The sequence below is a fragment of the Montipora capricornis genome, chromosome 10 (genome assembly GCF_036669925.1).
Source record: "Montipora capricornis isolate CH-2021 chromosome 10, ASM3666992v2, whole genome shotgun sequence".
Classification (NCBI taxonomy): Eukaryota; Metazoa; Cnidaria; class Anthozoa; order Scleractinia; family Acroporidae; genus Montipora; species Montipora capricornis.
Window position 1 is genome coordinate 27190888 of NC_090892.1, and position 17500 is coordinate 27208387.

General features: G+C 39.4%; 1 protein-coding gene across 1 annotated transcript in view; it reads right to left on the reverse strand.

Moving 5' to 3' along the window:
• Nucleotides 1–17121: 17121 nt before the first annotated feature.
• The window catches only part of LOC138020578 (uncharacterized), a 1680-nt gene continuing 1301 nt past the window's right edge, over nt 17122–17500 (reverse strand). Inside the window, exon 1 of the mRNA XM_068867538.1 lies at nt 17122–17500. This exon is cut by the window's right edge and continues 1301 nt beyond it. Coding sequence (XP_068723639.1) covers nt 17122–17500 — 379 coding nt within the window.

Consider the following 17500-nt stretch of genomic DNA (forward strand, 5'->3'; position numbering starts at 1 on the left):
TTCACGTTTTTAATTCAACTTATCTCCTAACAGCAAATTTTGTACACCAATGTAGGTTTACTCGTCACATCAGGCACGATTCTAGGTTGTTTGTTGAGTAGGTAAAGTCTGCTACGAGCCTAGAAACCCCATCAGGCCGGCGCTTATCTGCGGTTTCTGTAGCATGAAGCAACTAGGAGTATTTCAACTCCCCCCTGGATGGGATGCTAGTCCATCGCAGGGTTACCCCCAGCATTAAATTCGCCGGTACCCATTTATACACCTGGGTGGAGAGAGGCACCGTAAGAGTAAAGTGTCTTGCCCAAGAACACAACACAATGTCCCCGGCCAGGACTTGATACTATTTATCAATTTTTAATTTGGGTAGAAAGCCCAAATGTAAAAAAAAAAAATGTAAATGCTTTGTTTATAGTGGAAAGGCTCTTAGCTATCAAGCTAGTTTACAGGCAACCCACTTTTTAAGAATCTGAAAGAAACAATTCAAACTTAACAGAAACATGATTAAGAGCCCCAACTAGCAGGAGGCAACCAGTTGTCTATTTACAAAGCACGATAGAGTTGAATCCGGGACAACCGGAAACAAACCAGATGTTAGAATGGGATTTGAACCCGGGGTAACCGCATGCAATCCCCCAACGTTCTAACTACTGGACCTCCCCGCCTCCAGGCTCTCTCTTCTCTCTCCCAGCGCAAAGAGAGAACCTGCTCGCAGGCTAAGTACAGGCCACGTCGATGAACCCAACACAAGGATATCGGAATATTTGTCTCTAATAATTCGTAACAATGTCCTTGATTTGCCTTGAAAGAACTTTCACTCCAGCAAAAGGGTGGACCATGGACGTGATCCAAGTACCGTGGACTACTGGAGAGGGCCATGGATCGAAGGTCCACAGCCTCTTCATGCTGGATATAAAAGCGCGATAATTGCCTAAATTTCTTAAAGACTGGGCAGCTAATAACAGAATGTCGTTAAATCTATCAAAGACATAGGAAATGACTATCCAAGGTAAGACCAACAAGGCAGAGTCACCAGTTTTACCAGAAATCAAGAGGAGAGACTGGCTCAAACTCTTAGGAATTACTTTCGAGGAAAATCCCTGTGACTGGGACAGGCATATTGACAGCAGGCAGGCATATTGAAAGCAAGTTGCCGCTTTTGTATTATAAGGGTGTGTAAAGCATATGGATACTCCAAAGAATAACTTGACAAGCTGTTTGAATCTCTTATCATGTCTGTATTTCTTTATGGAATGGAAGTCTGGGGAGCCGCATATCAACACAAACACTTGGACAGAATTGACAACTTTTTAAAGTATGGATACACATCTCTCATTTAATATTGATATCAGACATCATCATAAAGACAGACAAACTGCTGTTTAAAAAAGTTTGTGTAGATGGACACATCCTGCATGACCTTCTACCACCTAAAGGACTCGCCTACTTCGTGAAAGAGAACAAACTATTTACTACCAAGAGTCAATACAGAGCGCTACATTTGTAAATCACATTTTTAAATCGTTGCTTATTTTCTGCATGACATTGATATATTATCTCTATTGAATAAATATCATTATTTAATTTATTTTTATTTTTAAAGTTTTCACGTTTGTTTGAATGTTTTATTTAATAAAGACCATTATTATTATTATTATTATTATTATTATTATTATTATTATTATTAGTACTAATCGATCCGTTTCCTTCCTGACCCAAGTTAAATAAATTGAAATTCTCAGAAGGTTAAAAATACCTTTTCTCGAGTCGCCGGGCTCTGATTCTGAACATGAGCATCCCGCGAAGTTATCCTTAACATTTTACCAACATAGTTCACGAGATTCCTGAAAATGTCATAAGACTGAAATACAAGAAGATCAGTTAATTACTGTGTCCTTTCATGACGACTCTCCTTATAGGAAAAGCTACTAGCCTTACCTCTCGTTCTGCAATTCGGTGATCATTAAGCTAAGTTAATTTATTTGCATAGTGCACTAACAAGAGTTGTCACCTCGTTAAGGGGGTGGCTCTTTAACTACCAAACCGTTCCTATAGACCCCTTCAAATAGTCATTTCTCGAAAACTATGACGTCATAAGGCCCTCCTTTGATACACTTTTCACAATATCAGTTCCATTTTTTGTCCAAATAGAAATTCCATGCCACAGTTTACGAAAAATGATGGAACAATTCTCATCCGGTGAAAAAAGCGCCTCTTCGTTTCCTAAGAGCTTTTACGTCTTTTTCACTGAAACACATGGCAGAAGCCTGGGACTAGTTGAGCATGCGCCTTCTGATTGAAGTGATGTCAGATTCTCATTGAAAAAGTTACTTGAAAGAACCATCCATGCAACCTTTTTGTAGGGCTCTTGATTAAAAACTTTCCATAGCAACTATTTTCTTTCTGTAGTTAAGAGCCACCCCCTTAAAGTTGGCTACTTGCTAAATAGTTCAAAGAGATGATAGTGCTAAACTTATAGAGAGGTAGCGTGGAACGTAGAAAAATAACAATCAATACAGTTTCCAAGAAAGATGATGACATTGGTCATCTCACTTTCAAGAATAATTAATTCTCCCCTTAAAGAATGCTTGGGGTATGCTTGGGTTTTCTTCCTGCGACTGATTAACGCAACAAATGGAAATATCGGTATTTGATTGACTGATGGATTTGCAAAATAATAAACAAAACAAACACAGAGAAAAAGTCGCGAGGAATCCCAAACTGAAATCATAAGATTTTTAATAGTAAGCCAGATTTTCTCATTCAAGACGGTTCAAAAATTAATAATCGCTGTTAAATACAGAAAGAATAAAGCGGAATAAAAAACATAACTAAAACGCAACTGGCGAGTGAACTCGGTGATGAGAACTTTTATCATATTTCATATGTGATCTATTTCATAAATCATTTCATCGTTGTTTCATTCCTCACGGGAACATTGGAACCCACAAATGACCAGCTCCCAGCGTCAGTGGCTTCATAGCTCAGTTGGTTAGAGCGTCGCACCGGTATCGCGAGGTATCGAGTACATTTATTTCAAGTTCCGAACATTCAGTCAGTAATGTGCTTTTCCTAGTCATAATGGACATTTGGCTCCTAGTTATATAAACTAGGATCAAAATTTCAGGCTCATTTTTCCAGTGTTCGCGCATTTTGCAGAGTGATTTCAACCATCCGGTTTTTCTTGTTTCCGATTTCCTTTCCTGTCCTGGACAGAGTTATCAGAGGGAATTCTGGTTCTGAATTCTGGTTTCCGGATTTCGGGTTCCACTTCCCCTACAAAACAGACTCGAATCCACTGCTCAGAGACCAATAGATTAGTGAACTCACAGAGTTCAACGATATTTTGTATCTCAACCTGAAATCATATTTAGCGCTTAGTCGATCCTGATCCTAGCCTGCGTGGCAGACGTATTTCCGGTTATCGTTTCTCTCCACTGAAAAAACGAGCAAGGATTTGATTTCCATGACGTCATTTCTTTTAGCCCAATCACGTGTTGGTTCATAAAAGTCTAGAACTAAACACGGGTTTCTTTACGTGGGGTGCACGAGTCTGCGTGTGAAACAAACTGGCAGATGATGTAAAGAATAGGCCGCGTTCGGTATATAAATATTCACACTTGCCCACGAGGCTTTATGGTTAAATTTGAATATTATTTTGTTTAGAAATCTCCCTTGAGACTTGTGAGACAAAGAAAGCAGGACTGATCGGAGCCTCGTAGCCATGCCTGAATAATCGGCCTATGGATGGTTTTCAATCACGTGATGAGGCGGCCATGTTGGTGCACAAAACAATAGAAAATCATGGCTAATGTTTTGAACTATTCAAAGTCAAATTCCCAAAAGGCTTTTTTCTTTATTGTTCTGTGCACCAACATGGCTACTGTGACGTCAGATGAAAACCATCTATTCCTTTCAGGCGGCGCTCTAAAGGGTTAGTGTAAAATTTGAAGAAGAGAAGTTCAATCAGCAACTAGAAGAGGCTATAAGATGTACTGCTCTGAAAAGGATGTTTTCGTAAACCTACCTATCAGATTTGGAAAGTAAAGGATTAATAATCGTCGTTTCGCCATTAGTTAGCCCAATAAACTGAGTCGCTTAACCTCGCTTGTTGTTTCTCCGTGCAATGTAAAAAACAGAATTGCAGATTGTCTAGCATTCAATTCGTAGCATGTAAGTATTGCTTTTAACTCGACGCATTGGCTGTCTACGCTAGGAACCTAACAACCCCCAGTGACTCGAGGATAAATGAAGTATGAGCATACATAAAAGTGAGGAAAGAAGTGAAAAGTGGGCCTTATTCAATTGTTTATGGATTTCCCATCGGTAAGTTTTCAGTGGCTAATTTTCACTTGACTGATTTAACGTCCAGCCTCAGTGATTGCAACCTCAAAAGTCCTTAAAGTGAAATTAAACAAAAGTTACTGATGAATCGAACAGTATCGATCGATCTTATTTTTTTCTATTGTTGATAAGTTGATATTCGCGCCCTATTCTGTGGAAGAAATCCAGCAATTCTAAAACCGCACATAGCTGGAAATACGTCTGCCACGCAGGCATTCTGATCCAAATTATCTTTTTTCGTGAATTGGGCGAATAAACGATAAAAGTAAGCCTAAGCCCAGGTTTATTAAAATGTTAATTTTTTTAGCGGAGCTCTTGGGCGCGCGCGGAGCACCTTTGGTAAGAAAATATGGTAACCCGTCTGTGAGAGAAACATTGGTTTTGGTCACCGTACGACCGTACTTTCACCCCTCCATGAATGCCAATGTGAAACCGCGTTTACTGGCGGGAGCATCTTTGATATTGGACATCCATGTTATGGTTAATTGACAGCTGTCAAAACAATGTACTGACTGGTATTACGTGCCATATCGTGGGCTCAAGTTTAAAGCTCAGCGAGATCAGTTTTTTTAAGTTGATCGCTGACCAGGTCCTGGTTTTCGACTGGATCGCAAGCTTAAGCGGGGTTAACTTATTGTAAGAATAAATAACATGGGAGCTCTTCTTTTAGGCTTGGCTAAATCTATATATTACGTTTTGGGTGAGATGATGCAATAAGTATTACAGATTCCTGGGCGTTTTAGAGAGAAGAGAAATGAGCCGCCTTAAAATGATTGCGGAGTCTGCAGAAATAAAGTAGTGTCATAGGTTGGCCAGGAGCCGCCGAACGAAACGCAGAGAGAGTCAATAAACAGCAAAGGCTGGTACAGAGAAACAAGAAAATAGCAGTATTGTGGTTGAGGGAGAAAAGATTGAGGACTTAAAAAAGAAAAAAAAGCAGTCCCAGACGTTGTAAGTGAAGCACACCCGAGTCTGCCGTTCAGCACTCGATCAGTTGGTAACTCAGAGCGTGATGGTAAGCAATGCATACCAAAGAAACAGTTAGTGAGCGAACGTTTCTTACAATTTCTCCAGTTTTTGCAGCTGTTGATTATTAAGAGAATCACCTGAAACCCTTAACCGTGAAATGCCAAACTCACCTTAACCTTGTTGGGATGCTTCTCAAGCAAATCAACCACAGCACTGAAGAATAGGGATGTTGGGAAGATTTCTGTGATGGCCTCGTTTGCCCTGATGAGTGTTTGACAATTAAGATAACTCCATAACTGCAAGGAAACAAAGACCACTGAGAATTATTGATAATCCAAACCCGTGGTTTTATGTTTGCCTGAAGAACTTTTGTGCTTATGCAAAAAGTCCATATTAGTATTCTCAGTATTGGACTGGAACTAGCTTGCAATGGAGGCTAATGCGTGAGAATCTTTTCAAATGCAAATACGTTTTTGATATATCCCCCCGCATTAACCTCCATTGCAAGCTAGTTCCAGTCTAATACTGAGAATCCGAAGATGGTGGATTGAATTAAATCCGTTGACTATTTTAACACAATTTAAGTATTTCTGTGTGCCTTATTTCAGAGCTAGTCCTGGAGCAAAACCATTCAGACCTAAACAGTATAATTTTCATGACAACATTTAACTTGCGTGGCTTTGTTATCCTTCGTAAAATGGAAAGCATACAGATATTAAAACTTCCATTGCAAACAAGCTTCTTTTATTCCTATAGAAAACAAGGAGTTTATTCAGGAACTTCATAACATACATAAGGTGCAGAGATAGCTCAGTGGTGAGAGCACTCGCCTCCCACCAATGTGACCCGGGTTCAATTCCCAGATCCGGCGTCATATGTGGGTTGAGTTTGTTGGTTCTCTACTCTGCACCGAGAGGTTTTCTCCGGGTACTCCGGTTTTCCCCTCTCCTCAAAAACCAACATTATTAATTTGAGTTTACCGTGTCCCCAATTAGTGCTCCAGCGCTAGAACGACTAGACACTTAATAGATCGTTTTCACAGTCACGCAATAAAAAAAAAAATCGAAAACCATCCAGTGGAAAAAGTCAAGAATTCGTGATGTTGTAGAGGATAAATGAAGAAGACACTTCTCCAAGTTTTAGGCCTGTGCGTTTCCCCAAACTTCAGATATTCGTCGAAATGTTTCGCAAAAATTTACAGAACCCAGTATGAAAACGCCATGTTGGTGCACATCTGTGGTGCACCAATATGGCGGCCGGAAAATAGTGTCAACATCTGTTACTTACTCTGGCTATCTAGGCGAGTGATCATCTGTACTGAACAGTCAGCTATTTACCTAAGCACTTTCCCTAATGCTTTAAATTCTAAAAAGGCTCAAAACCATGAGATAAATATATATTTCTCAATAAACTCGATCGTCGCCTCGTGTCACGCACCGCTATAACTCAGAAATTCAAAATGCTCTGGTTTTCAAACGAAGCACGCTATTGAGCCATAAAATTGCAAATGGATACAAATTTACCGCCTCTTATGCCTGATGAGGATAAAAACTTTCGTGGCTCTTTAGTTTTGGATTTTAGAAAATGATGACGTCACGTGCAAACGATCTATAAAGTTCCTTTCCTTTCCTTTCCTATAATGACGTGAACATACGCGTAACGCAACAGTAGCAACAGAAACTTAAAAGTTTTTGCAAAGACTAGCTTTCAAACAGAAGCAAATAGCCATTCGGAAATGGGCCATTGCGCACTACCTACAATCGCTGATGACAAATACAAACACGTCTTTCAGCCAGTACAATGATCAATTAAAGTTACCAACGTTTTGGAAGTATTACTTTCCTATGAATCAAATTAGATTTTGCAAAGCAGACCAATACGCACCTGCTTACATCTCGTGAAGTTGAAAAGCAGAGATGGAATTTCGGCAACAAGTTGCACATCTACACTCCCGTTACATCTATTAAAAGATGCATCCCACTGTGAACACGTTATCTTCCGGGGAGGAAGAACCTAGTAAAATATCATCTAAAATTTAAGATGTATATATAGAGGATATTACACGGTAGCGAGATGACATGAATTTTATGTCTGAGTGGCAAGAAAAATACCTCAATCGTTCGCTGCGGTCAATTGTGAGATATTAGTGACCTTAGATTGGAGAACGACGACGACTACGAGTACGAGATTTCCGTTCTGAGAACGCGCAGTTTGAAAAGTGTCGTCCTCCAAACCATGTGCGCATGCTTAGTATGGAAAACTCGTACTCGTAGTCGTCCTCGTCCTCCGATCTATTGTTCTTGCCACGTGAACACAAAATTTATATCTTTTAGCTAACGTGTAATTTCTTTTTTATTATATGGACAATAAATATACAAGGTAGAGATTGAAAAGCAGGCTCTAATACAAATACTGGGTATAAATACCAACAAATTAGGCGGGAATCGTGACGTGCTTGCTTAATATACGCCACTCGGTTCCCGCATTTAGCGATCGTATTGATTTTAGGAGTGTTTTAGTTCTCGATAAAACACTCCTGAACATTAATAAATTAGTACATAAAAATTTCTTCTCTTCTGCTTTTGTATTGTTTTTTAACGGACGCAATTCAATTGGAAAACAACCGAGAAAAAATTCGTTAAACGATCTATCAATTTATCTCTTGAATCCAAGGAACGATGGTCGTATTATTTCCATAATTTGTGGCATACTTTATAATCTACCCGTTGGCCTATTCAGAGGACAAAGTAATTTAGCATTTAAATGAACGATGCACGATCTAGTAAGGTTTAATGTGTATAAACCCGTTGGTAAGAGGATGACAGGTCGGACGACTTATATAAGGAACTAATATATAGATTTAGCCAAGCCTAAAAGCGGAGCTCCCTGGTCATTTATTCTTACTGCCTGTAGGATTTGTGAAAATAAAAGGTTTCTAATTGTCCGCGTCTTGATATTTCCGGATCAAAACATGGATGTCCAATATCAAAGATTTATGCTGTAAACTAGCATGATACTGATCACATATGGACGGGTGGACGTACGGACTTAAGTACGGACGGTCGATGACGTCATGGCTATAAAACCAAAATTTCTCGCGTCGATGGGTTACCATATTTTCTTATGATGCTCCGCGCCCGCGCGCCGCGCGGAGCTCTGCTATTACCAGGAAATAGATTGTTGACTTAGAATTAACCTGCTTTCATTTTAGGGGTTAGCGCAACGCTGATTAACTTAAGAGACAGTTTTTAAAGAAAGTAATAAATTCTCACCGATACTTTTAATTCTCTTTTCAAAGTAAGGGATCCTTTAGCATCCCGTATAATGGTTTCCACAGAGGAAACGTGACTTATCAATTCAGTGCGGAAGCTGCTCCTGTTTCCTCTGTACAGTATCACATGGAGGCCATTTGGTAGATTATACCCGAATTCATACGTTGAATGGAGAGGTTGAGGCGAATTCCCAACGGAGCAAGTGATATGAAACTTTGTATCAAGGCTTGTTCCGTTAGAGGGTTCAATTGTACACTTTGCTTGTGATCCTATTAAAATAAAAGAATTCAATTTGTGGCACTCAATGTCCTGGGTTCTGCAGCATTAAAAAAAAGATCTTAAATCTACTTCTATCGCAGTTGTGGATCCTTGAACTGTGTTCTTACACCTTTCCTGTACAATGTATTTGAAAAACACTCAATGATCGCTACATTGCCTCTGCAGTTTTAAATATTCTCACCTTAAATTTATAATCATTTAATAACTGTACGAGTCCAAATGTCACTCGTCCAGAGTAAGATTGAAATTGAAACATTTGGAGAGGTTCCGTGCAAAAACTGAACAGTCAAATTTCAATATATACATGTATCGAAAGTACGTTTCTCTCATTTTCTGGGTGAAGGTTAAACGATATAAGGAGAGTATAAGTTAATTTGCTGTCATCCTTGAATACTTGTTTTGTGTGAAAAGCTGTGACACAACCCATAAGAACGATTTTTCGACTGAGAAACCATTATATTTTGCACTGTTGGAATGATTTAAAGACCTTGGCTTTAGTCCACAGTTTATTGTACTTATGCTTGCTGTTATAAATGAAAGAACAACATGTCTTCGGCAATGTGAATTCAGTAATACAAAAATTTGGTTTTATCAACAGAGTTGATAATGTAAATTGGCCACCATACAGAGATTCTAAAAGCTGACGTTTCGAGCGTTAGCCCTTCGTCAGAGCGATAAAACCAAATTTTTGTATACTACTTCCCCACCGACGCAGCACCACAGTTTCTTTAGAAACTACCCCTTCATTCATTTGAATTCAGTTATGTTTGTTTTCTCACATGCATGGAAATCAAAAAAAAAAAAAAAGAGAATTACGGAAAAGTAAAGTGGCGTAAACCTGTTTAAAGTTAGCTAAGCAGCCTTGTACCAGTTTAACATCGGTCGTTAAGGTATATAAGGGTACATTTGCGTGATCAGACGTAAAGCTACTGTAAAGGCAGTCTAAAGTTTCATGTAAAAAGTTTGAGTAAAGATGCACTTTATTGGACGAAAACTAAACTTTCTGTAAAGCTTAACATTATCCTCTTTCTCGCTTTGCGTTAGGGTTGTATTGAACCACTCTAAAAACAAATAGATTTCATGAAGCAACTACAAATGGTGAATTCCTCTCTACCATGGGATATGAGGAAACGCCCGTGGGAGGCTTGGGGAAGGGGAGGGGAGGAGATGAATTCCATCGGCCGTGTTCTCTCGACTGCAGTGCAGGGCTCGACTAACATGGAAGCAACTGCTAGCAGTCTATCGTTTACTTGTCACGAATTTTGGTCAGATTAAAGTGATCAGTATCTTACCAGTGGTTACGCAAATTTTCACACCAACATATTCCTTGAGTACCCAGCTGTATTACACCTTCAATTGCCACCTTTCGCGAGTGCTGTAAATCTGAAACCTCCTCTTTGTGACTGTATTCCGCTCTACGATTGGACTACCAGTGTATTCCCATGAAGCATAAACGTTTATGGTTTCCTTGGATCAGAAACCAGGAGACTGCTGGTTGTGTTGGTGGCAGAAAATTGTCGTTGCCGTCTTTCAGTCTAGCGCACTCAAGAAAAGCTGCACCAAATCGCAATGCTCGAGGACAGATGAGGCTACATTGATAACAGTTTATTGGCTTTTTATTAAAGACACGTTTTACAGACTTGTGCCACTTGGGCGATAAATACTGGACTTAAACAAGAACATTGACATGATTTGTACTTGTAATCGCATTGGCCCGAGGGCAATTAAGGACTTATTTCAAATTTTTTACAAAATTGCCCGAGCCGCGAAGCGACGAGGGCAATTTGGAAAACTTTGAAAATACAAGTGAAATTAATCTTTAATTGCACAAGGGCACATTGCGCGGATTACATGTTTATCACATAAAGGGCAAAATTATTGAGAGAAGCTGGACAAATGACAGTCAACTTACCACGCTTTCATTCGTTAAAGTTCAATACTGAGAAATTGCGCTTAAAATGTATTTTATGTGTGGACAAAAAGCAGTTTAATCATAGTCAGAATCTGGAAGAAGATTCTATTGTAACTTCCCTTGCTCTGGATAAGCAACTGCTAACCAATCAGTATCAACTAATCATGCCCTCTCAATTACCAAAAGTGCCTTTATGATTAAGAAAAAAATGCCCCCCGTCTCAGCCAATCAGCATTCAGTAATTTTCCTCGTATGGGATAAACCATTGTAAAGCAACCCGAGGTTAGATAAATACAGTAGTCTGTATTGCAAACAAAACAATAGGTAAAGGACGGAAAATGTCAAGAAATTCAGTAAATTAGATCAGCACCAATGGGAGGGAACACCATTTGCTAGGGCGTCTGCAAACCGCAAACTGAATAAATGAAACAGTCTTTTGTTATGCGTGGTAGCGATAGGCTTTTTTTTGTTGTAATCCCAGTGTTCAGTTCCTTTTGCGCAGTAAGGTATTAATACGATAAGTAAATACAGTCAACTGTGTGACTCAATACCGTGCAACAAAAGTTGAAAATAAAATGTGCTGCTTCCGTGCTGTTTGAACACAGAAGCGCAAAATTTAGTTCCAGCAGAAATGTTAGTCTTCTCGAACCGCAAAAATTGTTTCCGCAAACCACAAAAAATCATCAATCCGCAAAATAGAACTCCAGTAAGATATTCTTGCTACGAGGTAGGTAGTTTTCAAACATTGTTACGATGACTTCTGCCTGGCACACGAAATGTCAAGACTTTATAAAATGCGTTGGTTTACTATGTTTATCACCGCTATTTATGTTTTACTTTTTTTGAAAGCTGCGATGGCCAAGGAATAAGGGTAGTTTTTTATCGTTTTGTTGGATCAGAGACTAGGAATGCTGCTGTAGGAATTGTTCACGGATGGATGAGAGTACATTGATAACAGCTTATTGGATGTCAAAGACGTCTTTTTGAATGTGGTTTTGGCGCTCTGGTGAAATACAGAGCAGCTAAAAAGTAGCTTTCAACAGAACAGGTTTTAAAGGATTGCCATTGATGTATTCTTACGCAGAGCTTTTAGAGCCAAATGAGGAGTTTTTACAAGTTTGGTGGCAGATATTCGTAGACCAGTGCTTGCTGTTAAGAGTCATATGCAAATGAGCAACCAGGCTTGTGCCATCTTCCCAATTGCGCTCGTACTGCCGGCGTTAAGAGGTGTGCGAACAAACAAAAAGTTACTAAATGTACACTGGCCATTTAGTTTTACATTTAGTACAGCAAACGTTGTAGTAGTAAACTGTGGACTAAAGCTAAATTCCGTAAAGTGCACCTAAACTGAATAATCAAAATTATAGTACATGGTTCTCATACAACGTATTATATGAGAGAATGTAATGGGCTTTTCGAAATTTGAAAAATATACTACATCACTAAGTTAGGTTTTACGATTTCCCAACAATTGACTCTCATAGGGTTTTCAGCAGTAATGTTACCACCCGTAGCAGCTGAGGCCACACAGACGCCCTTAAGAAATAAGGTGACGATGGCATTTGAAATATATCACAATCTTTCCGTACTCAAACAACTGACAGTTCCGTAATCCTTTCCCATAGGAAACCCATTGTTACCTGTGGAGAGCCCTTTGGAGGCTCCTTATTTTCTGTAAACCGTTTAAATGCATGGTATCGTATTTTGGATATTAGAAATTATACACTTACCCGAAGATGATGTCGGTGACACTGTGGGCTGGGATCTGCTCTTTGATTGTCTTTGTGTCACACCTAAGAAACCAGTGAAAAATATTTCATTCTATACTTTTAAGCATTTTCCATCAAAAGTAGAATAAATTAGTTACGATATGAGAGACCAGAACAAAGATCTATTCATGATTTCACTGGCGCGAAATAAACTTTGTTTTTTAATTACATTCTTCACCTTGTCAGGGATAGAAGTTACAAGAACGCGAAATTGGTGTTGGACCCCGTAACCCTGGACGGTCGACTCTCCAAAAGGCGAATGACTGGGAGCAAAGTTGCTGAACACAGCCAAATTTTCAAGAAGCTCATAAAAATCCCTGAAAGTGGTTGCTTAAACCTAAACACAGTGTCATTTAAAGTGAGTGCTGAGACAAAAGGGAAGCCGGTATGTTCCAAAATATCCTTTAAGGAAGGAATACATGGTGTAATTGTCACCCTCTGTACGAGAAGTCATCAAGATATTTCGCTCAAGGGGCTGGCTCTAATAGGACACTGTAACCATAAGGATTCGAAGGTTCAATATTCAAGTACAAAACACTACATGCAAGAAAAAGGCGGGAAATCATGCCACACGGCAAAATCGACCCACAATTCCATTTGGTGCTAACGAAACACGTGCCACGCAGTACGTGACACCGCCAATCTTTCTTTTTTTTTCAGAGATTATTGCATACGTAATAATGAAAAATCTGGTCGCAAATCCTGTGTTTCTCTTTAGCTAATCGAAAAAAGGTAACTAACATTGCCCAATAATCCCGAATCCCTTAGAACATCGTACTTGAGATTGGTGAATATAAATATTGCTAATCGGGAGCTAGTCCGTCTTTTTAGATCTACTTACAGTTAGTTTCTCGGAAAGCAGAGGAAGCTGAAATCACCAAAGAAGGGTTTACATTCAAGTAAATGAGTGTTTCAGGAAATGTCCTATATTTTCCCGTTCTATTGTCACCTGCAGATAAAACAACATACAGCTTTTAAGTTTGTAGCCTATACTTTTCCTTTATGTACAGCCTTACTTTTTGTTGCTGTTTTCACTTTGTTGCTTCCGGTCATTTAAATCATTTATTTTCAACCATAGAGATCACGTTGAGAACGAAGTGATCTGAATGGTACCGAAAACTAAAACAATAACTAGAGCAAAGGCTAACCTCGTGGCGGGTTAGTAATCTTCATCTAGTTTTACCTGGACCGTTGTTATAGTACTTTAAACTCTTGGTTTTCACTTCCATGTATGTAACATATTCCCGTGCGAAGTCCTTTTGTTTCTTTTATTTATGGTCAGAAGTATTAGCTTTTATTTGAGTAGTATACAAAAAGTTGGTTTTAACAACGGAGTTGATAATGTAAATTGGCCACCGTACAGAGATTCTAAAAGCTGACGTTTCGAGCGTTAGCCCTTCGTCAGAGCGAATCGACGAAGGGCTAACGCTCGAAACGTCAGCTTTTAGAATCTCTGTACGGTGGCCAATTTACATTATCAACTCCGTTGATAAAACCAAATTTTTGTATACTACTTCCCCACCGACGCAACACCACAGTTTCTTTAGAAACTACCCCTTTCATTTATTTGAGTAGCCTCCTAAGTTCGCCATAAGGAGGTCTTGACAAATGACATTGAAAAAAAAAGGTTAACAATAAGAATCCACAAACTCAATCGAATTGTACATTTATTTATTGACGGATGGCCTAGATTAACACAGCTTTAATTATCATTCTTCGCGTGTCCGCCATTGCATACACAGTGAGCCAAGTGCCACTTAACCTGGCCTTCTGGCACAAGATCCCACCACAATACAGGAACGAATCAATATTAAAGCAGACTGTCATGTGCAAAAGATTTAATTTCCTTCGCCAATACATGTAAGTCGTATTTCCAAGTATGTTATTAATTAATTTGTTTATTTGCTTTACACACAAAGTTTAACATTACACTGAATATATCAAATAGATATATTAAATTGATGTATTAAAAAAGTGCCCAGGAAACACCAAAAGAGCTTACAGTCTCTCAAGAAATCAACTAGACACTGACTAGATGGCAAAAGACATGTTAGATAAAAAATATAAGAGTCTACTGAGTTCAATTTAGTGTTCTACTATAAGAAATGTTTTCACGAAATTGTAAAACTAAAAGAACCGGCTTGGGGGATAAAATCAATTCACGTGGTAGAGAATCGTAAACTGCTTCATGTTAATTCTACAGCGTTGAGGACGATAATTTATAGGAATTCATGAAACAAGCGACAACAAAGGAATTAAACATTTACAATTGCAGCTGGGAAGTTGAACCAGGGACTACCAGGAACAAATTCAGCTAGTGGTCAGAGCGGGTCTTGAACCCGGGATCTCCGGATCAAAAGGCAATCACCCTAACCACTGGGCCACACTGCCAAGGATATTTAGTTCGTGAACGAAGGCGCGGCACAAGAAAGATATTTTGCTTCCCATACGATTCTAACAATGCGATTCTGTAGAAGAAAGAGTGTGACAAAATTGCAAAGAGTGTGATAAAATTAGAAGGATACGCTGAAGAAAAAAATATATACAATAGTCAAGGCAAGGGTACATAAGGTACATGTATAAGGATAACAAGAATTTAGGAGCGAGAAAGATTATAGGTCCAATACAGAGAATAAAATGAAAGAATGCTCTGATAATCAACAAAGTACAATGTACTAAATATATAAAACAGTTACCATAATAACACTGCAGGGCCAGTCCCTCCAGCATCGAACTAGATGATGACATCCTTGTCTAACAAGACAGGACTAAAAGATTCAGCACTGCATTCAACTCAAACCCCTTTTATGGTCGTCAGCAAGACCGGAAACCGCCTTGTGGTAGAGAGTCCAACAGGGAACCAGTACTCCAGAAACACAAGTCATGTGAATCAATACATTAGAGATGGAGATCCCACACCCCAACAAGGGTCAGACTCTGTGCCAACACCCCCCACACCCCAGCAGGAAATAGACCCTGTGCCGTCACCTTACCAACCAACCATACAAGAATCTACTGCCGGGCTGCTGGATAGGAGAGAGTGCCCTAATCTGCTGGAGAATCGTGGAGCGGCACCAGAGCCATCAAGGAATTTGCGACCTCAGAGGACAAAGAGATTACCAGAGAGATTGAGAGACTATGGGTAATATGAACACTGATTCTCTCTTTAGAATTAAGCACAGTTTTGAAAATTTTAGTTTCTCTTTGCGTACTTTAGAAGCAAGAGACTTTATCGTTAGTATAGTTGACTTAAATGTTAGTGGAGATTTCGTTTTCACGTAGAGGAGCATTTTTCTGAGGAAAGGAGAGATTCAGAGATTCAAACAACATAGGGTCAACCATCACCACAAGCCACGTAACAACCTAAGGCAGCTGAAAGATAAGACGCCAGCTGTACTACGATATGTTGTGATCTACCACATTAAGTGTGGAAAGTGCGAGCACCAGACAAGAACTTCGTAGGCCATGTTTGAATATTGTGTTGCATGACTCCTGATAATGTAACAATTGTACTGGTTGAGGACAACTTTATCAAAGGGAGGTCAAAGAGGCTTTTTACAATGACTACAAAATTCTCGCGCGCTCATTGGATAATTTTTATTGTCAATAAGCGGACAGACACATGAATTTATAATTTATGCGAGAATGAGGCGATATTACTTGCGTCAGATTGAAGTTTCTCAAACTTTTGTCTCGCGTTTTTCTCGTGTTTTGACTTAATTTTGACCCCTCTGCCTTTTTGTAATTGTAAAAAAAACCTGGCATCAAATTGTTAAATAGAGATCAAAATTGGGCGCCCTTCGTTTAAAAGGGACGTCGGAGATCTTTGACGCTGAAATCCGATCAAAGAGCCTCTTTGAACGAGAGGTTACATAACCTAGTGCTAGGGGACGACGCCCATTCAAACAGACCGATGAAGGCTGAGTGACTCAGCCGAAATATTTCGATTCCAATCAAACTGAACTTTACGTTCCAGTCATATTTTTTACGTCATAATAAATATTCACCACATGGCCTGCACGGCCCCTCGCGCAAAACTATTGGGCATAAGCGCGAAGAGGGCCGCAAAAAGCCGTACGGCCCTGTTACAAACACGCTTTTAATCATCCACGTTATTTACAGCTAGAAAAGCAAATACAAAAAACATATTACATAATTTTTTTTGCAAATTTGTAACTTTTGTGTTTTGATTCCTCCATCAACAATCAGCCTTCCATTATTGAGATTAAATATCGTTTTAGGACTAATTAGGCCTAAAACGTTATTGCCCCTAATGTCAATCTTAATCTTAATCCTAATCTTAACCTCTGTAATAGATTTTTTGTCTTCTCCTTTAATGGACCTCAAATTCCAACGAATATCTGACAAATCCAGCCAAATACATGCGGAATTCCAAACCGCCCGAAATATAATTTCTCAATCTCAAAATTCAGATCAATTTCAAAGAAAAACACAAAATCACATGTTCAATACAGATCACATGTTCAAAAACATGACAGTCCGTGTGACAGAGTTCAAGGTCCTAAAGTCACGAAACTAGGCGAAAAAGTCTATGACACTCCCCCCTTGACCAGTTGAATTACTGGCCAATCAATCTTCTTATATAATCAGCATTCAAAGCTGCCGCACGTCGATTCCGTCTGGCTCCTGCCTGTCTCCGTTCCTGACGAGACTGTTCATCATTAGTCACGCCATCTTGTACTTCCAAGGGAAACAGTTTCTGAATAGGTCTCTTCACTGTCCCAGGTCTCCCAGTCTTTGTGATTACCCTCACCACTGCTGCTCTACAATTGTCATCGGAACTGGGGATCAGCTGTTCCACCCTTCCAAGTCTCCATTGACTACGGGGTAGGTTGTCTTCGAACAAGGTAACAACATCTCCAACAGATATAGAAATACTTTTTTCTGGCCTGGACTTCTGACGATGCAGGTTCCTTAACTCTGTAACATACTCTCTA